Source organism: Macaca fascicularis, chromosome 7 (genome assembly GCF_037993035.2).
Source record: "Macaca fascicularis isolate 582-1 chromosome 7, T2T-MFA8v1.1".
NCBI classification, from domain to species: domain Eukaryota; kingdom Metazoa; phylum Chordata; class Mammalia; order Primates; family Cercopithecidae; genus Macaca; species Macaca fascicularis.
Window position 1 is genome coordinate 91,795,556 of NC_088381.1, and position 21,856 is coordinate 91,817,411.

A 21,856-nucleotide genomic window follows, 5' to 3' on the forward strand; every position below is an offset into this window, starting at 1 on the left:
TCCAGCCTCACCTGGTGGACTCTATGAGGACCACAGGCCTCACCTCCATGGGCAGTCTCAAAACATTTGCCCTCCTCTGGGCTGTCACATACATTGACCCAGACTTTCTTGGAGAAGAAATTCTGAAGAAGCAAAAGCAACTCAAAACCCCCACTTCCCGCAGAAGAAAAACGTGGGCAAGGAGATGTAGAAGGGCAGCGGCCAAAGTCTGCGGGTTCCTGCAGGGGCCAGGGGAGGGGCGAGCCCTACAGAAAACTTGAACAGAGAGTGCTTTGGTCACCAGCTAGCCCGGGAAGGCAAGCCCCAGTCGGGCGGAACATAGCTGGCTGCCGGGGGCGGCGGCGGAGGGAGGCGAGCACCGCCACAGAGGACTTCCAGCGGGCCAAGGACGGGGAGGGGGCGGGGAGGGTGAGGGCAGGGAAGCGGCCCGCCCTTCGTCCTGCCCTTCGCCCTACTCTCTGTCACCTCCGCTGGAAGGAGTGGAACCCAGACTTGCTGGTCTGAGCCATGCACAAGGCGGGGCTGCTAGGCCTCTGTGACCGGGCTTGGAATTCGGTGCGGATGGCCAGCTCCGGGATGACCCGCCGGGACCCGCTCGCGAATAAGGTGGCCCTGGTAACCGCCTCCACCGACGGGTGAGTGCTCCGGCGGGAGTTTCTGAGGCCCTGGCTGCCTGGAAACAGGCACTGGCCTCTCATCCTCGGCCTCCGGTGCCCCTGTTCTCAGACCTCACACGCGGCCAAAGTCTGGCCCTGGAAAAAAGCAGCCGCGTGGTCCGCCTGAAGCCCCTCGGAATCCCCTGGCCCTGGACCCTCTCTTGCCAGGTTCGCGTCCCTGCTGCCTCTGGCACAACTGTGCCACCTCTGTGCAGACCCATCTTTCTAGTCCCCGCAGTGTTCTGGGCTGCCCCAGTCAACCAGCCCCACCTAGCGTCCGGGAAGACCAGAAACTAGAAATCCAAGGGAATCTGGTTTTCAAAATCCTATCCCAAGGCCTCCAGCACTTTGAAAATGTACCAGACACTCTGTTTGGGCAACAGAAAGTCTCCCGGAACCCCTCCCCCTTACCTAGATGGGACACAAGAGCCATGTGTCAAGATTTTTGTTTAGGTCAGTACATCTGGGCCTACCTTGTCCAGCCTGTTTCTCACCCACCACTCTTGTCTGTCCTGGTTCTGATTCCTACAGGACTTTGCTAGATGCCAGCTCTCCGCAAAACTAAAATACAAATGTAGGTAAAACGCTAACGACTGACAAGTGCAGAATGTGTAACTCTTCCTCCCAAGGCAATATTTACATTTCTGACCGGAGACCATCTTTTCACAAAATAGATGTTCCCAAAAAATGACTAAGGATAGAATTTTGAGAATGTTGTAGGCTAGTAAGAAAGAAACGTGGGGGCAAAGCTGTTCTGAGTGAGACCCTCAAATCATGGAAGTGGCTGCTGCACACCCACCTCATTTCTTACCTCTCAGTCCCAACAGGGGATGAAGCCTGTCACCCATGGTGGGAACTGTAGAAAGTGATGTAAGTTCTTGGGAACTGAGGCTGTGGTCCAGGTCATAAGAAAAAGTAAATGAGTGCCAAAAATGGCCGTGCTATTAAGCCTGTTTTACACATAGAAGAGACACGTGGAGATAATATAGAGAAAGAGCCAGAATTCAAACCCGAGCAGTCTTCAGAGCCCATGCTGTCCACCTCTTCCCCTGCACAGGCCTTAGCAGTCTTTGTCTCTTTCTGCTCACAGGATTGGCTTTGCCATTGCCCGGCGTTTGGCCCAGGACGGGGCCCACGTGGTCGTCAGCAGCCGGAAGCAGCAGAATGTGGACCAGGCGGTGGCCACGCTGCAGGGGGAGGGGCTGAGCGTGACGGGCACCGTGTGCCATGTGGGGAAGGCGGAGGACCGGGAGCGGCTGGTGGCTACGGTGAGGTGCAAGGAAATAGGCACAGAGCCAGGAAGTGGAAAAGGGAGCCAGCCTGATCCTCCTTCCCTGCTTTCCTGGATAGCAGCACATTTTTACTGTGTGCCTTTCTGTTATGTTCATGAACTAACTTCAGAGAATCATCCCATCTCAGTCAGAGAATTTTAAAACATTCTAATGCTTCAACCCTGCATCATCCCTTGAGTACCCCAAAGAAACAGTTGGTACTGGTTCTCTAGTAATTTTCCATCTAATTGGACAGATGAGAAGGGTAAATACAATCACAAAATAGATGTTCCCACCCATGAGCTAATAAACAATCCCCTATTCTTCAGCTTATAGAGTCAAGTCCCTGGGAACCTCAGGAAGCAGCCCACCATGTTTCAGCCACTTATTATGTGCCATTTCCTGTGTTCAGAGCCTTACACAGGTTATCTCTAGGCCTGACAACAACCCAAGGAAGGCAAGGACTATTCTCTCAGTCTGCAGAGACTGGCTCAGATAGCTGGAGCTACTTCCTAAGGTCCCACAGCCAGTAAGGAAAGAGCCGTGATTCAACCCAGACCTCCCAAGCTCCCTTCCTTTATTGGCTGGCTATGGACTACCAGGTACTGGACTTTAGTCTCAAAGAAAGTATATAAGTCAATGTCACAGTTAGTAGTGGACACCAGCCTTGCCGCTGCTGAAGAAAATATGAACCATCCAACAAAGGAAGCTCCTCTTCCCTTGAGGCTCAGGACACACTTTATTCCCCAGAGTGGAAGGGAGAATCTACCCAAAAATGGATAGTACGGGATTGTGCTAACAGATTGGAAGGTTGGCAGAAATAATTTGCATAATCTTCTTAGAAGAGGAGGATCTTAACAATAGTAGACGGTAGTGTGGTAGACTATATAGGGTAATTCTGTTTTTAAGGAACTGTCTGGCAAATGCTCAGATGTGCATTGGAAAGAGCCAAATGTGAGTCTAAGAAAGTCACAAATGTGAGTCCAAAAAAGCCTGGCCTAGGCTGGTGGACAGAGCCCAAGATTGGGGACTTGATCCTGATAGTGGAAGGAGCTGTTTGGGAGTCTGGGTCAATTAGCACTAACTATATGACATGTAAGTAGCAATTTAATGTCAAAATCCTGCTGGAAAAACATCCTGTGACCCCCACTAGGTTCACTTAACAAGGCCTACAGGCCTAGCCCAGAAGTGGTACTTGAGCTAAACGTTTAGGAATAAATGTGAATGGACAGATGGAACAGAGATGAGATTCCAGATAACTCCGCAAAATGAGCAGACAGCCAAGAAGGAACTGAAGGAAAGAGAGGAGCGCTGTCAGTCCACAGTGGAGAGCACAGGCTTAGAAGTACTGCTGGGAAAGGGGCTGCATTGGAAAGATAGAGGCCATGGGCCTCCATATCCTTTTTTTTTTTTTTTTTTTTTTTTTTTTTGAGACAGAGTTTCACTCTTGTTGCCCAGGCTAGAGTGCTATGGCACAATCTTAGCTCACTGCAACCTCAGCCTCCAGGTTCAAGCAATCCTCATGCCTCAGCATCCCAAGTAGCTAGGATTACAGGCATCCACCACCACGTCCAGCTAATTTTTGTATTTTAGTAGAGATGGGGTTTCACAATGTTGGCCAGGCTGGTCTTGAACTCCTCACCTCAGGTGATACACCCCCTCGGCCTCCCAAAGTGCTGGGATTACAGGCATGAGCCACCGCACCCGGCAATAGCTTCTTAAAAGGATATGTTAAGAACCTTAAAAGGATATGTTTAGACATCCTTATAGCAAGTAAGAAGCCATGTGAGGTTTTGAGCAAGAGAAAGATGGTTATTAAGAAAGATAATCCAGGCCGGGGCGGTGGCTCAAGCCTGTAATCCCAGCACTTTGGGAGGCCGAGACGGGCGGATCACAAAGTCAGGAGATCGAGACCATCCTGGCTAACACAGTGAAACCCCGTCTCTACTAAAAAAATACAAAAAACTAGCTGGGCGAGGTTGCGGCACCTGTAGTCCCAGTTACTCTGGAGGCTGAGCGAGGACAATGGCATAAACCCGGGAGGCGGAGCTTGCAGTGAGCAGAGATCCGGCCAAGCACTCCAGCCTGGGTGACAGAGCGAGACTCCGTCTCAAAAAAAAAAAAAAAAAAAAAAAAAGAAAGATAATCTGGCTCTGGTAGGAAGGATATACAAAGAAGACACTGAATCCAGGGCATTAGTGAGAAAGCTGTTGCTGTCATCCAGGTTTAGAGCAGTGGTGGTGGGACTGGAACAGATGTGCCCAAGAGACATTTAGTGGGAACGAACTAAGATTTTCCAACCCCATGTCAAAAAGTGGGAAACACGAGTGAAGTCAAAAATGATTCTCAGGTAGTTTGTGTGACCATTGTCAGAGAGGAGAATGATAGAATACTTGTCAGCTATTTGAAATGTCTTCTGCCAATTGCCACATGTTACCCTGCAATGAGAAAAGCCACTGCCCTGAGAATGGTCACTACCCAGTGGCCTCATCTGCACCACAAAGCTTCTAAGTGTGTGGTAAGCGGAAACCAGATTAGCTGCCTATCTGCTTGATTATATTTTTTCTTAAAAATGTATAACTATCAGAACACAGAGCAAACAGCTCCTAACCGCTTTAGTGTAGTGAGCACACAATTTAGAACAAGACTTAGAAGACTTTTTTTTTTTTTTCCAGAGACAGGGCCTCACTCTGTTTCCCAGGCTGGAGTACAGTGGCATGATCATAGCTCACTATAACCTGCAACTCCTGAAGTCAAGCAATCCTCCCACCTCCACCTCCCAAGTGGCTAAGACTATAGGCATGCACCACCACACCAGTTTGTTTTTTAAATTTGTTGTAGAGTTGGGACTGTATTGCCCAGGCTGTTTTGAACTCCTGTCCTCTAGCAATCCTCCATACTGGGCCTACCAAAGTACTAGGATTATAGGTGTGAGCCACCACACCCAGCCTCATTCATCTTTTATGGTTTGCTATCTCTGTTCAATCAAAACCCAGCCTCCGCCCATCTCTGTGCTGACAGACCTGAAAGGAGAGGGGCATGAGGTATACAGCAGAATAGAAAATGTCTCCAGGTGATTCTAGAGCAATCCACTGTCTTCACCCAGCTCAAACACACGTGTACTCGGCACAGCGCACATCACTTAACTTACTCTGCACCTCCCTAGTAACAAGTCCATTGGTGAGAATTATACAGAGCCAAGGCAGGTGACTGTGCTTTATGCCAGGATACCAAAATTTAAAGGGTGCAGGAAAGTATTAACACTGGTTTCAAAAGATTATGTGACTATAAATTTTATTAGATTTACATGTTGACAGCCCAGGCATTTCTTCAACCGTCTAGAAACAACTGAGCTTAGCACCTAGTTAACAAGAATAATTAGTTAAAACGGAAAGCTAGCAGATGGTGTACATTATTAGTAACACCCCTCTGTGTGCCAGATCTGAAGCACAAAGTTGACCAAGGGCCCATGTACTGCTACTTGTTCAAGGCATCAAACTTGCCAGTTCTGGGCAAATGCAAAGTCTGGTTTCAAGGTGGCTTTGTACTGAAAACTCTTGTTGGCAGATTCTGCTTGGCCATTCATTACTCTAGCACACACCTCACTACCTACTTATACCTTATTAAGGAGGTGAGATGTTGCCTTTCTTGGCTTTCTCAGTTTAAATGTCAGTTTCTACCTTGAATCTTTCATGCCTTCAGGTCAAAAGAGAGAGACAGAGATAGGGAAAATGACATCATAACTAAATATGGAATTGCTTTAAATTCAGGCTGGTATCTTCTCCCATCATGGCTCTCCTGGGCAGTCAGTTTCCTAATGACCCCAACTCACTTTCAGAGGGCTCTTATGAATTAGCGGTGTGCTACAGAATGGGAGACTGACCTCAGTTCATCCACTGCTAACTAGCTTTGTGCCCTGAGCAAATCACTTTCCCAAACACAGAATAAGCAGGCCTCCTGTTCTTAGCTAGCCTCAGTGTGTCACTACTGAACTATATGATCTTGAGAAAATTCCCAGAACCTGTTTCTTCATCTCCACCTTAAGGACATTGGAATAGATAATCTCGAAGGCCCCTCCAGGGTAACTTTCTTCAGCTCTATTTGTTTTTCCATTTAGATAAGTGTGGACAGATTGACTTTGAGATAAGGGTAACTTATTCAAGGAGAACTGGACAGTAAGCACTTGGAGAAATGGGGGTGGAACTCACTGTGAAAGGAAGAGGAGGGGTCTAGAAATAGATTTTGAGGTGAGACTTGAAATCATGAGAATGAAGGAGCGTCCCAAAGGGCAAGTGTAAAGAAAAGAGCAAAAGGTCAGAGACAGCCTTAGAAGAATAGGAGGTGGGAAGAAAAGACTGCAAAAAAATATAAGACAAACTTCCTGGTGGCTCGCACCTGTAACACTTTTGGATACTGAGGCAGGTGGATGGCTTGAGCTCAGGAGTTCCAGACGGCAACAGGGCAAGACCCTGTCTCTACAAAAAATACAAAAATTGGCGGGGTGTGGTGGCAAGTACTTATACTCCCGACTACTTTGGGGACTGAGGCAAGAGGATGGCTTGAACCCAGTAGATCAAGGCTGCAGTGAGCTGAGATCATGCCACTGTACTCCAGCCTGGGTGACAGAGCAAGACTCCGTCTAAAAAAGAAAGAAGGAAGCCAACCTTAAATGGTTAGCAGCAGATCTTAGGGTAGTTTTCAGAAAAAAAGATGTTTTAAGAAATTGAACTTATTTTGACGACAGTTCCTAAGAAGGAAGGTTTTCTTGTCATTGTTGTTGTTGTTTTTAATATAAAGATAAGGTCTCGCTATGTGGCTCAGGCTTCTCTCAAACTCCTCAACTCAAGTGATCCTCCCACCTTGGCTCCCAAAGTGCCATGATTACAGGCATGAGCCACAGGGCATAGCTCAAAAGAAAGTTTTTATCAACATGGGTAAATGTACCTCCCTTACTTACTGCAGCCCTAGTCCAGACCTCACCCCCTCTCTCTAGGCTGTGAAGCTTCATGGAGGTATCGATATCCTAGTCTCCAATGCTGCTGTCAACCCTTTCTTTGGAAGCCTAATGGATATCACCGAGGAGGTGTGGGACAAGGTGAGAGGGGATTAAATCAGCAGGGGGTGGGCCTCAGAACACATTCAGTACAAATTCCATCTGCTTTTAGAATGTGTTTGTCAAGGGCAGTGTAAATGTGAGGACTCTTTGCCATGTGCCACACACGTGGAGCACACCTGGTAAAGGGCGGGAGGGGGTAGCTCTATCCCTGCCCTTCCTATTCGTTTCTGCTACTCCTAGTTCTGACTTCTTGTATTTGCTCTTCACTAGCTGTAGTCTGCTCCCCTCCCAAGGCTTCTTCCCTGGTATGCTCTTCTGCCTGGCTGATTTCCAACAGAGACATAGCAGCTAATATGCCAACAACTACAACACTTAAATTTACACACCCACCTGTCCCCTTTTCAGCTGACAAAAAGTAATCTTTTTTATTAGTTGGGAAATATTAAATGCTGCTAGTTATTTAAAATACTGATTCTGGTGAATGACCAGTTGCCCCTTTATAATATACATCCTTTAAAAAAATAAAATAAAAACACGTATTATTTTCTTCTTAGCTGCAATGTCAAGAAAATCTGAGATCCGGATGTCTAAATTCAAGTGGTAGAACATTGGATTTTATGTGAAAATGTATAATTACATTATATTTGTAATATATTTCACACATATTTAATTACAAAGTTTTAATTGAAATATTTGTTTTTGTTTATTAAGGTTAATATTCCCACATGATTTGGAAATGCTAATTTTTTATGATTTCCCATGGTTTTGCTTTTTACTCTGATGTTGTATTAGTCTGTTCTGTGTTGCTATAAAGGAATACCTGAGCTGGGCAATTTATAAAGAAAAGAGGGTTGTTTTGGCTTACAATACTGCAGACTGTACAAGAAGCATGGTGCCAGTATCTGCTTCTGATGAGGCCTCAGGAAGCTTACAATCATGGCAGAAGGAAAAAGGGAGCAGGCGTGTTACATGGCAAGAGAGGAAGCAAGAGAGAGAAACCAGTCTGTTTTAAACAACTAGTCCTGGAATGAACTAATAGAGTGAGAACTCACTCATTGCCACAGGGAGGACACCAAGACATTCATAAGGGATCCACCCCCGTGACCCAAACACCACACACCAGGTCCCACCTTGAACATTGGTGATCATATTTCAACATGAGACTTAGAGGGCACAAACATACCAACTATATCAGATGTCATCAAAAATTTCTCAACACTAAAGTATCAGGTTGTGAAAATACTACGGTTTATTTACCAGTGTTTCATACACATAAAGACCAAAGTGCTAAAATGTTCTTCAGTGAGCTAGTTTTTGATTCTAGTTTGAGCTAGTTTGAGCAAAGCCTGGGCAACACAGCGAGACCTTTTGTCTATATTAAAAACAACAACAATGACAACAAAACCTTCCTTCTTAGGAACTATCATCAAAATGACTTCTCTTTATAAATCATCTTTTCTTCAAAACTACCCAAAGATTTGCTGCTAACCATTTAAGGTTGGCTTCTTTCTTTCTTTTCTTAGACAGTCTTGCCCTGTCTTTTTTCCATCTTTCTTTTTTTTCTTTTTTTTCTTTGTTTCTTTTTTTTTTCTTTTTTCTTTTTTCCTCGCTGTGTCAGTGAGGCTGGAATGCTGTGGTGCGATCTCAGCTCACTGCAACCTATGCTTCGCAGGTTCAAGCGATTCTTGTGCCTCAGCCTCTGAAGTACCCAGGACTACAGGCATGTGCCACCACACCCAGCTAATTTTTTGTATTTTTAATAGAGATGGGGTTTCACTGTGTTGCCCAGGCTGGTCTCAAATTCCTGACCTCAACAGATCCCCCCACCTCAGCCTCCCAAAGTATTCGGATTACAGGCATGAGCCACCACACCCAGCCAGATTCTGATAGTCTTTAAAATAGAGGAACATCATTCATGAACAGTCTGAACAGAGACCATATGAAAATCAGTTTTGAACTAAGTACAGGCACACCTCGGAGATATTGTGGGTCTGGTTCCAGGCCACCACGATAAATTCAATATTATAATAAAGTAAGTCACATGAATATTTTGATTTCCCAGTGCATATAAAAGTTATGTTTACAGTATAATGGTCATCTAATAATAGTCTATAAAATGAGCAATAGCATTATGTCTTTAAAAGCATATACATATCTTCATTTTAAAATACCTTATTGCTAAAAAATGCTAACAATCATCTGAGACTTTAGAAGCTGTAATCTTTTTGCTGGTGGAGGGTCTTGCCTCAACATTGATGGTGGCTGACTTAGGGTGGTGTTGCTGAAGGCTGGGGTGGCTGTGGCAATTTCTTCAAATAAGCCAGCAGTGAAGTTTGCCACATCAGTTGATTCTTCCTTTCACAAAAGATTTCTCTGTAACATGCAATGCTCTTTCATAGCATGTACCCACAGTAAAACTTCTTTCAAAATTGGAGTCAATCCTATCAAATTCTGCCACTGCTTAGTCACCTAAGTTCACGTAATACTCTAAATCCCATGTTGTGATTTCAACAATGTTCGTGGCATCTTCACCAGAAATAGATTCCATCCCAAGAAACCACTTTCTTTGCTTATCCATAAGAAGCAACTCCACAGCCATTTACATTTTGTCATGAGATTGCAGCAATTCAGTCCCATCTTCAGGCTCTACTTCTGAATCTCTTGCTATTTCCACCACATCTGCAGTTCCTTCCTCTGATGCAGTCTTGAACCCCTCCACGTCATCCATGAGGTTTGGAATCAACTTTTTCCAGACTCCTATTGATGTAGATATTTTGACCTCCTCCCATGAATCACAAATATTCTTAATGGCATCTAGAATGGTGAATCCTTTTCAGAAGGTTTTCAGTTAACTTTGCCGAGATCCATCAGAGGAATCACTGTCTACGGCAGCTGTAGACTTACAAAATGTATTTCTTAAATAATAAGTCTTGCAAGTCAGAATTACCCCCGATCCATGGGCTGCAGGATCCATGTTAGCAGGCATGAAAACAACATTAATCTCCTTGCACATCTCCATCAGAGCTTTTGACTGACCAGGTGCACTGTCAAGGAGCAGTAATAGTTTGAAAGGAATATTTTTTTCTGAGCAGTAGCTATCAACATTGAGCTTAAAATATCTAGTAAACCATGCTATAAACAGTGTACTGTTATTCAGGCTTTGTTTTCCATTTATAGAGCATGGGCAGAGTAGATTTAGCATAAATCTTGAGAGCCATAGAATTTTCAGAATGGTAAATGAACATTGGCTTCAACTTAAAGTCACTGGCTGCATTAGACCCTAACAAGAGAATAAGCCTGTCCTTTGAAGTTTTGAAGCCAGGCGTGACTTCTCCTCTCTAGCCATTAAAGCCCTACAGGGCACCTTCTTCCACTAGAAGGTTGTTTCATCTACAGGAAAATCTGTTGTTTGGTGTAGCCGCCTTCATCACTGATCTTAGCTAGATCTTCTGGATAACTTGCTGCAGCTTCTACATCAGCACTTGCTGCTTCACCTTGCACTTTTATGTTACAGAGATGGCTTCTTAAACCTCATGAACCAACCTCTGCTAGCTTCCAACTTTTCTTCTGGAGCTTCCTCACCTGTCTTAGCCTTCAAGGAATTAAAAAGTTAGGGCCTTTTTCTGATTAGGCTTTGGCTTAAGGGAATGTTGTGGCTAGTTTGATCTTCTATCCAGAACACTAGAACTTTCCCTCTATATTAACAATAAAGCTGTTTTGCTTTCTTACCATTTATGTATTCACAGAAGTAGCACTTTTAATTTCCTTCAAGAATTTTTCCTTTGCACTCACAATTTGGCTAACTGGTGCACATGTCCTAGCTTTCAGCCTGCCTCAGCTTTCAACATGCCTTCCTCACTAAGCTCAATTATTTCTACCTTTTGATTTAAAGTGTAAGATGTGTGACTCTTCCTTTCACTTGAAAACTTAGAGGCCATTGTAGGGTTAATAATTGGCCTAATTTCAATATAAATCTGTCTCAGGGAATATGGAGGCCCACAGAGAGGGAGAGAGATGGGAGAAGGGCAGAGCAGTCAGAACGTACAACATTTATCGGTTAAGTTCACCTTCTTTTCTGGGTGTGGTTTGTGGTACCCCAAAACAATTATAATAAAAACATGAAAGATCACTGATCACAGATCACCATAACAGACATAATAATAATGAAAAAGTCTGAAATATTCCAAGAATTACCAAAATGTGACCCAGAGACAAAGTCAGCACATGCCATTGGAAAAATGACTCCAATTAGCGCAGGGTTGCCACGAAACTTCAATTTGTAAAAAAAAAAAAAAAAACACAATATCTGCAAAGCATAATAAAATGAGATGTGTCTATAACTTTTCTTTTATATATCTTTTAAACTATCACAGTACATCAAATGCAAACATAATGGCTGATCCTTCATTGAGCTCTGGACTTTAAAAAACACAACACACATTTGGGGGACAAATGAGGCCCATATATTAGATAGCATTATCATCATTGTCAGACTCTTGGTTGTGATAACAGATTATGGTTGTATAAAAGAACATCGTTACTCTCTGGAAATGTATGATAAGTATTTAGGGATAGAGCATTGTAATATCTGCAACTGAGTTTACTTATTTTATTTATTTATTTTTGTGATAGAGCCTCACACTATTCCCCAGGCTGGAGTGCAGTGGTGCTATCTCAGCTCACTGCAACCTCCACCTCCTGGGTTCCAGCTATTCTGCTGTCTCATCCTCCTGAGTAGCTGAGACTACAGGCAGATGCCACCACATCCGGCTAATTTTTGTATTTTTAGTACAGATGAGGTTTGCCATGTTGCCCAGGCTGGTCTCAAACTCCTGACCTCAAAGTGGTCCACCCACCTTGGCCTCCCGAAGTGCAGGAATTACAGGCATGAGCCACCATGACCAGCCTTGAGTTACTTTTTTTTAATTTACATTTTTATTTTTTTATTTGTGTTCTTAGTAATTTTTCATTTTATTATATAAAATCTTACAGAAAACTTGCAACTGAGTTTCAGTGGTTCATTTAAAAAACTGTACAGATCTACAGAGAGGACAAATGGAACACAATGTGAACAACTGGTGAATCTAAGTGAACGATCTCCAGATATTCGTTGTATTTCTATTACCAATTTTTCTGTAAGACTGAAATATTTTAATATAAGCAGTTGTCTAGAACAATGTAACACATTTGTTTTACATTATGGATGTGGGGATTCTGATTATAGCCTGTCCCCCAGCTTCCCCAGAAGGTGCCTCCTCATGATCCCACTTTCTAATCAGGTCTAGCCAGGCAGTCCATCCTAGAGGGCCAAGAGCATCTCACTCCCTAAGCACAGAAGCCAGAGAAGTGCTAGAACAACCCCAGGTATCCAAGGTCAGGCCACATTTTCCCTGAGAAGCATGGCCCACTCTAAGACAGGTCCAGGAAGCTGACAATTGCAGGCTCTCCCTATTTTGAAGAAACGCAGAAAACACAGCTCAAATCCAAAGGAGCCCTGAGGATTTAGGCCCCTTCTGGGCCACATCATACTTGGCTGGTGACGAAACAAGATGAACCAGGCTCCATTTTTTCTCACCTGAACCTAATGTATCATTATCTAGCTGAGCAGCTGGTGAGAGCTACTTCTCCCTGAACCTCAGTTTCTTCATGTGCAAGATGCAGGTGAATCATCCTAAGATCTTCGTCAGCTCTGACAAACATCCTAGGAACCCACTCTAACTCCTCACTGCCATGCCTCCTCCAGTGCTCTTCACTCATGCTGTTTCCCCTTCTTCTCTTGGCTTCAGACTCTGGACATTAATGTGAAGGCCCCAGCCCTGATGACAAAGGCAGTGGTGCCAGAAATGGAGAAACGAGGGTACAGAGAGTGAGGGAGAGCCTGGGTGAGATGGGACCCCACACGGGCTGAGGGCAGTGGTCCATAATGGGAAGACCGTCAGCTCTCTTCTTTTTCCAGAGGCGGCTCAGTGGTGATCGTGGCCTCCATAGCAGCCTTCAGTCCATTTCCTGTAAGAACGCTTTTGACTGCCCCTTCCATCCCATTCTGTACATCTTTCCACCCCACCTGTTACCCAAAGAAGTTTCTGTCTCCTTTTAGAATCACACCACCAAGTCCCTGCCCACAAAATAGATGCCTCGCCTCCACAAACCGTAACCTAGGGGAGGTTTAGCCACAAGACAGTTTCCTAACTGTGCCCCTCCATTACAGGAGATCCCTATTGAGCACTGCCCTTTATGTCTAGTTATTAGAACCAAGAATGACCTGGAAATTACGAGTCTAACCCATTGTTTTCTATCTCCAGGGCCTCAGTCCTTACAGTGTCAGTAAAACAGCTTTGCTGGGCCTCACCAAGACACTGGCCATAGAGCTGGCCCCAAGGAACATTAGGGTGAACTGCATAGCACCTGGACTTATCAAGACCAGCTTCAGCAGGATGGTGAGGAAGGGGAGCTCTGCATCCCACTGGAACCCCTTGAAAGGCATCCATCTTCTTGGACAGGGAAGCCCAGTACCTGAGTCCTGAGCTCTCAACCACTCCGTTCTCCTTCCCTGGGTTTTTCCATATTCCCTCTCTGTACCAGCTGCCCTATCTAAGCCAGACTCCAATCACACCATTCCTAAGGCATAGGGTGGAGACTGAGGTATTCAGACTCTACTCACACAGTTTCCACTCTCCTTACATGGATGAGAATTGGAGAGATGCAGCAAAATGCATCACTAGAACCTGAAACAAATGAAACAGATGAGGGCTGTGGGGAGAGCTGGAAGCTAGAAAAAGAAATAGGAAGTGAAAGAGGGAAGTCTCTCCATCCTTACTCTCTGTTGCCATGAGGACGGGCAGTTTCTTCCCTTTCTGTTCCTCACTTTCCTCTTCTTAAAGAGATTTCCCTTCTTCCTGCAGCTCTGGATGGACAAGGAAAAAGAGGAAAGAATGAAAGAAACCCTGCAGATAAGAAGGTAAAACTGTCATGGGATCAAGGGCCCTAAGAGGCATGAAGATAGAAAGGTCTGGTCCCTAGCAGCCCACAGCCCGTTGTCTCAGTCCCACAGATAACACAGGCAGGCTCTCCTCTGCCTCACAGAGCACAAATTCATAAACACTATCACTGCAGTGGCCTGAGCAAGAAGTCAGCTTCCCTTTCAAAAGGTAAACCCAGAGACATCGGGGTTTCAGCAGTGCAGAGCTCTGGGAGAAGCCCTGAGTCCTCTCTCCATCTGGGAGATTGCCTCCACCTCTGAGCATCCATGGAGACCAAAGACCAAAACCAAAACCATGCATTTTTAGTTCCTTTGAATAATGACACATGTTTACAAACTCAGGTTGATGATCTACAATCCAAATGAAAAGAATGAAGAGCTTTACTAAGCCCCAAACTCCCCTTGCCTAAGGAGTTACTTTCTTCCCCAGTGAGCTGGGTGAACTGTTCAAGCACCTTTGATGGGCTCACTTTCCTCTAAGTTCCCTGCCTCTGTCTTCTGGCTTCTGGGCACTATCTACTTCCTCCATCTTGTCCCTCAAGGACAAATGCCAGCAATGCCTAACTCTGTACTGGTCCAGACATCCCAAATTTTCCCAAAGCCATTCTGATGTCAGGCATCAGCTACAGGCCTGGTTTATAAGTCACGGGATTGTCATCCTAGAGCTCTGATGAATGATCTAGCCCATGTAGCTCAATCCTGGATTCACATTAGAATCACCTGTGGAGCTTTTTAAACTGCAGGTGCTCAGGCCCCGCCCACTCCCAGAGATTCTTTTTTAATTGGTCCAAGGTAGGACTTGACCATCTGGGCTTTTGTTTTCTTTGTCTTTTCTTTTTTTGTTTAAGCCTCTCAAATGATTGCAAGGTACAGCTAGAATGGAGAACCATTAATTCAGCCCTTCTAGGTTTGAGCTACTCACTCTGCCCACCACTAGAGCATGCTATGGCAGGCAGATTAAAGTGTCCCCTAACTATGCAATCGCTGACAAAATAAGAATTAGCACATTCTCACCAAATGAACCTGACTTTAAGGGACAAGTATAGATTCCTGGAAAGGTCGTCTGTAAGTTGAACTTCTACAAACTGAATAATTTTAAACACACCATTTACTGTCACACAGACTCCCTGATACTTTAGTGTGTGCACATGTGAAACCATTTTTTTGAAGTATGAAATAATTGCTCACCATTGTATCTATATAACTTTGGATCTTGGTGTCCTGAGCTCTCTATAAAACAGTATGTTTCCATAGTATTTGAATATTATGGGTAATGGTTTTTGCAGAGTACAGTATGCTTCTACTAAATTATAACAGCATATCCTCATGGTAACCCTATTTGATAGGCAGAAAGCTTGTACACTGATCCTGAAAAGTCATCTGATAATTCTTGATTAAGCAAACTTCATTCCCTGTGTCCCAGAAGAAGGGGCCAGAACTATTTAATTTTTACTCTCTTCCTTTCTTCCCCTATTCCCCAGGTTAGGCGAGCCAGAGGATTGTGCTGGCATCGTGTCTTTCCTGTGCTCTGAAGATGCCAGCTACATCACTGGGGAGACAGTGGTGGTGGGTGGAGGAACCCCGTCCCGCCTCTGAGGACCCTGCGACAGCCCACATGGCACTGTTGGGCTCTAGCTCCTGGTGCTGTTCCTGCATTCATCAACTGGCCTTTCCCACCGCTGCTCACCTTACTGTTCACCTCATAAAATCAGTTCTGCCCTGTGATGACATCCAGCCTTCCCTGCCGTCAAGTTGGCGTCTTACTCAGGATTCCTGCTGTTGCTGTGCCCTTGGGTAAAGGCCTCCCCTGAGAACACAGGACAGGCCTGCTAAGGCTGAGTCTACCTTGGCAAAGACCAACAGATATTTTTTGCCCAGGCCACTGGGGAATTTGGGGGGAGATGGGAGAGAAGGAAGCTGGAGTGGAAGGAGCAGAGTTGCAAATTAACAACTTGCAAATGAGGTGCAAATAAAATGCAGGTGATTGCAGGGCTTTGAATCGAATCCACGTGTTCATTTCTCAGTGTGGGGTGCTTAGCTGAGCAGAGAGCAGAAGTCTGGCCAGGCTGGATCTCTGGATCCCCCAGCCCTCCTCCCTGTCTGCAGGACCTGAGCGTGATGTGCAGGGGTGGAGGTGTCTGCAGAGTTGCCAACTGGAAGGAAGGTGGCACAGGAACTCCCAGGACACCACGGGGATCCCCGAGGCAGGGCCAGGCTGGCGAGGGTGGGGAAGGATGAACTCTCTAAAACCTCCCCGCCCCTTGCCTCCCAGATCCGGCGAGGTTCTCTCCCAGTATGGCCGTAGGTCCCGAGTTCCCTCCCCAGTCAGTAAGGACAAGCTGGACAGGTCCTGAGCAGGTGAGGAATAGAGAAAGGCCCTGCAAGGTACCCAGGCCCACGAATAAAAGAAGTGAGTTCTGCCCACAGCCTGAGGATTGAGTACACGGAAAGCGGGAACGCTACCCCCGCCCCGAAGGCCCGGACACCAGGTTATGCACGCCCGGCCTTTCATGCCGGAGCCCAGTAGAGGGGTAGAGGCCAGCGGCCTGTGGTCTCACGCGGCTAGGCAGCGCGGCGCGCATGCTCAGTCCGGCAGTTCCCCGGGCGGGGCGGGAGAGCGGCGCTCCGGGACGCGGGAGAGAAGCGCTGATGCAGCCGCCCCTGACGGGAGCGGGCTCTGCCACTACTGCAGCGCTCATAGCCTCTACCAAAGCGTAGTCTAGCATGTGTCCCGGCTCCCCGGCAGCAGGGATGGCGGCGGTTCCTCTGCAGCAGCCTCAACAGCAGGAGCCCGTGGCCAAGCCCAGCGTGGAGCTCAGCAGCCAGTTTTAAGGTAAGATGCTGCCTACGTCTCTGAGACGACCCATCTGGGAGCATCCAAGACCCAGCGTGTTCCTACCCGCGGTGCACCCCAGCCCGGTGCCTCACACACCGCCGACACCCCGCGCCATGCATCCCAGTTCCAAGGCACCCCCTGTATCCCAATCTGGACATTCATATTTCCGGAGCATCCTCCGCTGGAGCTGGAGCTGGAGCTTTACGAGGGAGGGACGATCGCCATTACTGAGCCTTGAGTAGGCGGTTCTGTGCTCACAGTATAAGCAAAGCCAGGGGAAGCTCGAACTGGGCGGAGCCCACCTCAACTCAGCAAGGCCTAATGCCTCTCTAGATTCCACTTAAGGGGGCAGGGCATACCTGAACAAAAAGAAGCAGACAGCTTCTGCAAACTTCAACATCCCTGCCTGACAGCTCCGAAGAGACCAGTGGTTCTCCCAGCACGGCATTTGAGCTCTGATTAATGGACAGATTGCCTCCTCCAGTGGGTCCCTGACCCCCGTGTAGCCTGACTGGGAGACACCTCCCAGTAGGGGTCGACAGACACCTCCTACAGGTGGGTGCCCCTCTGGAACCAAGCTTCCACAAGAAAGATCAGGCAAAAATATTTGCTGTTCTGCAGCCTCTGCTAGTGATACCCAGGCAAACAGGGTCTGCAGTGGACCTCCAGCAAACTCCAAAAGACCTGCAGCTGAGGGGCCTGTCTGTTAGAAGGAAAACTAACAAACAGAAACCAATAGCATCAACATCAGCAAAGGACAGTATCAACATCAGAATAGCAAAGGACAACCACACCAAAACTCCATCCATAGGTCACCAACATCAATGACCACAGATAGATAAAACCACAAAGATGGGAGAAACCAGAGCAGAGAGGCTGAAACTTCCAAAAACCAGAAAGTCTCTTCTCCTCCAAAGGAATACAAGTCCTCGCCAGCAAGGGAACAAAACTATATGGAGAATGAGTTTGATGAGTTGATAGAAGGAGGCTTCAGAAGGTCAATAATAACAAACTTCTCCGAGCTAAAACAGCACATTCTAACCCATCGCAAGGAAGCTAAAAACCTTGAAAAAAGGTTAGACAAATGGCTAACTAGAATAAAGAGTGTAGAGAAGAGCTTAAATGACCTGATGGAGCTGAAAACCATAGTACGAGAACTTCATGAAAGATATACAAGCTTCAATAGCCAATTCAATCAAGTGGAAGAAAGGATATCAGTGATTGAATGTCAAATTAATTAAAGCGAGAAGACAAGAGTAGAGACAAAAAGAGAAAAAAGAAACATTCAAATTCAGGAAATACAGAGAACACTACAAACATAGTCCTCGAGAAGAGCAACCGCAAGACACATAATTGTCAGATTCACCAAGGTTAAGGGCAGCCAGAGAGAAAGGCTGGGTTACCAACAAAGGGAAGCCCATCAGACTAACAGCAGATCTCTCAGCAGAAACCCTACAAGCCAGAAGACAGTCATAACCAATATTCAACATTCTGAAAGAAATATTTTTCAAACTAGAATTTCATATCCAGCCAAACTACCTTCATAAGTGAAGGAGAAATAAAATCCTTTACAGACAAGCAAATGCTGAGAGATTTTGTCACCACCAGGCCTGCCTTACAAGAGCTCCTGAAGGAAGCACTAAACATGGAAAGGAACAACCGGTACCAGCCACTGCAAAAACATACCAAATTGTAAAGATCATCAATGCTATGAAGAAACTGCATCAATTAATGGGCAAAATAACCAGCTAACATCATAATGACAGGATCAAATTCACACATAACAGTATTAACCTTAAATGTAAATGGGCTAAATGCTCCAATTAAAAGACACAGACTGGCAAATTGGATAAAGAGTCAAGACCCATTGGTGGGCTATAGTCAGAAGACCCATCTCATGTGCTAAGACACGTAGGCTTAAAATGAAGGGATGAAGGAAAATCTACCAAACAAATGGAAAGGGAAAAAAAGCAGGGGTTGCAATCCTGGTCTCTAATAAAACAGACAGTAAACCAACAAAGATGAAGGCCATCACATAATGGTAAAGGGATCAATTCAACAAGAGCTAGCTATCCTAAATATATATGCACCAAATACAGGAGCACCCAGATTCATAAAGCAAGTTCTTAGAGACTTACAAAGAGGCTTAGACTGCCACACAATAATAAGGGGAGAGGTTAACATCCGACTGTTAATATTAGACAGAAAATTAACAAGGATGTCCAGGACTTGAACTCAGCTCTAGACCAAGCAGGTGTAATACAAATCTACAGAACTCTCCACCCCAAATCAACAGAATATATATTCTTCTCAGCACCATATCACACTTATTCTAAAATTGACCACATAATTGGAAGTAAAACACTCCTCAGCAAATGTCAAAGAACAGAAATCAACAACAAACTCTCTCTCAGACCACAGTGCAATCAAATTAGAACTCAGGATTAAGAAACTCATTCAAAACTGCACAACTACATAGAAACTGAACAACCTGCTCCTGAATGACTACTGGGTAAATAACAAAATGAAGGCAGAAGTAAAGATGTTCTTTGAAATCAATGAGAACAAAGACACAACATACCAGAATCTCTGGGACACATTTAAAGCAGTTTGTAGAGGGAAATTTATAGCACTGAATGCCCACAAGAGAAAGCAGGAAAGACCTAAACTCAACACCCTAACCTCAATATTAAAAGAAGTAGAGAAGCAACAGCAAACAAATTCAAAAGCTAGCAGAGGACACGAAATAACTAAGATCAGAGCAGAACTGAAGGAGACAGAGACACACAAAAAGAAAAACTTCAAAAAATCAATGAATCCTAGAGCTGGGCTTTTTTTTAAAGATCAACAAAATAGATAGACTACTAGCAAGACTGCTAAGAAAGAAAAGAAGAATCAAATAGACACGATAAAAAATGATAAAGGGAATATCACCACTGATCCCACAGAAATACACACTACTATCAGAGAATACTATAAAGAACTCTATGCAAATAATCTAGAAAACTTAGAAGAAATGGATAAATTCCTGGACAAATACACCCACCCTAGACTAAACAGGAAGAAGTTGAATCGCTGAATACACCAATAACAGGTTCGGAAACTGAGGCAATAATTAATAGCCTACCAAACAAATAAAGTCCAGGACCAGATGGATTCACAGCCGAATTCTGCCAGAGGTAGAAAGAGGAGCTGGTACCATTCCTTCTGAAACTATTGCAATAAATACAAAAAGAAGGAATCCTAACTAATTTTATAAGGCCACCATCATCATGATAACAAAGCCTGGCATAGACACAAGAAAAAAAGAGAATTTTAGGCCAATATCCCTGATGAACATCATTGCGAAAATCCTCAGTAAAATACTGGCAAACTGAATACAGCAGCACATCAAAAAGCTTATCCGCCACGATCAAGTTGGCTTCATCCCTGGGATGCAAGGCTGGTTCAACATATGCAAATCAATAAACGTAATTCATCACATAAACAGAACCAAGGACAAAAAAACCACATGATTATCTCAATAGATGCAGAAAGGCCTTCAATGAAATTGAACACTCCTTCATGCTAAAAACTCTCAATAAACTAGGAATAGATGTAATGCATCTCAAAATAATAAGAGCTATTTGAATGGGGAAAAAACTGGAAGCATTCCCTTTGAAAACTGGCATAAGACAAGGATGCCCTCCCTCATCACTCCTATTCAACATAGTATTGAAAGTTCTAGCCAGGGCACTTAGGCAAGGGGAAGAAATAAAGGGTATTCAATTAGGAAAAGAGGAAGTCAGATTGTCCCTGTTTGCAGATGACATGATTGTATATTTAGAAAACCCCATCATGTCAGCCCAAAATCTCCTTAAGCTGATAAGCAACTTCAGCAAAGTCTCAGGATACAAAATCAATGTGGAAAAATCACAAGCATTCCTATACACCAATAATAGACAGCCAAATCATGAGTGAACTCCCATTCACAATTGCTACAAAGAGAATAAGATACCTAGGAATCCAACTTACATGGGACATGAAGGACCTCTTCAAGGAGAACTGCAAACCACTGCTCAAGGAAATAAGTGAGGACACAAACAAATGGAAAAACATTCCATGCTCATGGATAGGAAGAATCAGTATCGTCAAAATGGCCATACTGCCCAAAGTAATTTATAGATTCAATGCTGTCCCCAAAAAGCTACCATTGACTTTCTTCACAGAATTGGAAAAAGCTACTTTAAATTTTTTATGGAACCAAAAAAGAGCCCATATAACCAAGACAATCCTAAGCAAAAAGAACAAAGCTGGAGGCATCATGCTACCTAACTTCAAACTATATTGCAAGGCTACAGTAACCAAAACAGCATGGTTCTGGTACCAAAACTGATATCTAGACCAATGGAATGGAACAGAGGCCTCAGAAATGACACCACACATCTAAACCATCAGATCTTTGACAAACCTGACAAAAACAAGCAATGAGGAAAGAATTCCCTATTTAATAAATGATGTTGGGAAAACTGGCTAGCCATATGCAGAAATCTAAAACTGGACCCCTTCCTTACACCTTATAAAAAGATTAACTCCAGATGGATTAAAGACTTAAATGTAAGACCTAAAACCATAAAAACACTAAAACAAAACTGAGGCCATACCATTGAGGACATAAGTATGGGCAAAGACTTCATGACAAAAACACCAAGCAATGGCAACAAAAGCCAAAATACACAAATGGGACCTAGTTAAAGAGCTTTGGTGCAGCAAAAGACACTATCAGAGTGAACAGGCCATCTACAGAATGGGAGAAAATTTTTGCAACCTATCCATCTGACAATGGGCTAATATCCAGAATCTAAAAAATCTTTAACAAATTTACAAGAAAAAAAAAACCACCAAAAAGTGGGCTAAGGATGTGAACAGACACTTCTCAAAAGAAAACATTTATGCAGCCAACAAACATGAAAAAAAGCTCATCATCACTGCTCATTAAAGAAATGCAAATCAAAACTACAAGGAGATACCATCTCACACCAGTTAGAATGGCAATCATTAAAATGTCAGGAAACAACA

The 21,856-nt window shown here is 44.6% G+C and overlaps 1 protein-coding gene and 1 long non-coding RNA gene across 5 annotated transcripts in view; one reads left to right on the top strand and one right to left on the bottom strand.

Annotated features, from left to right (window-relative positions):
• Positions 1 to 453: 453 nt before the first annotated feature.
• On the top strand, positions 454 to 15,961 carry LOC123574698 (dehydrogenase/reductase SDR family member 4-like). 4 transcript variants are annotated; one of them, XM_045397488.3, is made up of 8 exons: positions 454 to 635; positions 1,747 to 1,924; positions 6,921 to 7,022; positions 12,770 to 12,840; positions 12,940 to 12,991; positions 13,286 to 13,420; positions 13,886 to 13,941; positions 15,444 to 15,961. In XM_045397488.3, the coding sequence occupies exons 1-8, from the start codon at positions 508 to 510 to the stop codon at positions 15,556 to 15,558; spliced, it is 837 nt and encodes a 278-aa protein (XP_045253423.2). In that variant the 5' UTR covers positions 454 to 507; the 3' UTR covers positions 15,559 to 15,961. The 4 variants fall into 4 exon arrangements, 3 of the variants coding, with proteins under 3 accessions (XP_045253423.2, XP_045253424.2, XP_073853240.1); XR_010587833.2 differs by lacking the exon at positions 12,770 to 12,840; XM_045397489.3 differs by lacking the exon at positions 6,921 to 7,022.
• LOC141407267 (uncharacterized) overlaps positions 11,900 to 21,856 on the bottom strand; it is a 40,738-nt gene continuing 30,781 nt past the window's right edge. Inside the window, exons 2-3 of the long non-coding RNA XR_012415648.1 lie at positions 13,801 to 13,887; positions 11,900 to 13,708 (exon numbers count right to left, since the gene is read on the bottom strand). This is a non-coding gene — a long non-coding RNA (uncharacterized lncRNA). The remainder of the gene's footprint in view (positions 13,709 to 13,800; positions 13,888 to 21,856) is intronic.

What these genes read in the sequence shown, in the direction of transcription:
- LOC123574698 (XM_045397488.3), top strand. Translation starts at nt 508, where the DNA reads ATGCACAAGGCGGGGCTGCTAGGCCTCTGTGACCGGGCTTGGAATTCG. An exon ending in CCGAGGAGGTGTGGGACAAG is followed by an intron (nt 7,023 to 12,769) that starts GTGAGAGGGGAT and finishes TCTTGGCTTCAG; the next exon opens with ACTCTGGACATTAATGTGAA. An exon ending in AGACCAGCTTCAGCAGGATG is followed by an intron (nt 13,421 to 13,885) that starts GTGAGGAAGGGG and finishes TTCTTCCTGCAG; the next exon opens with CTCTGGATGGACAAGGAAAA.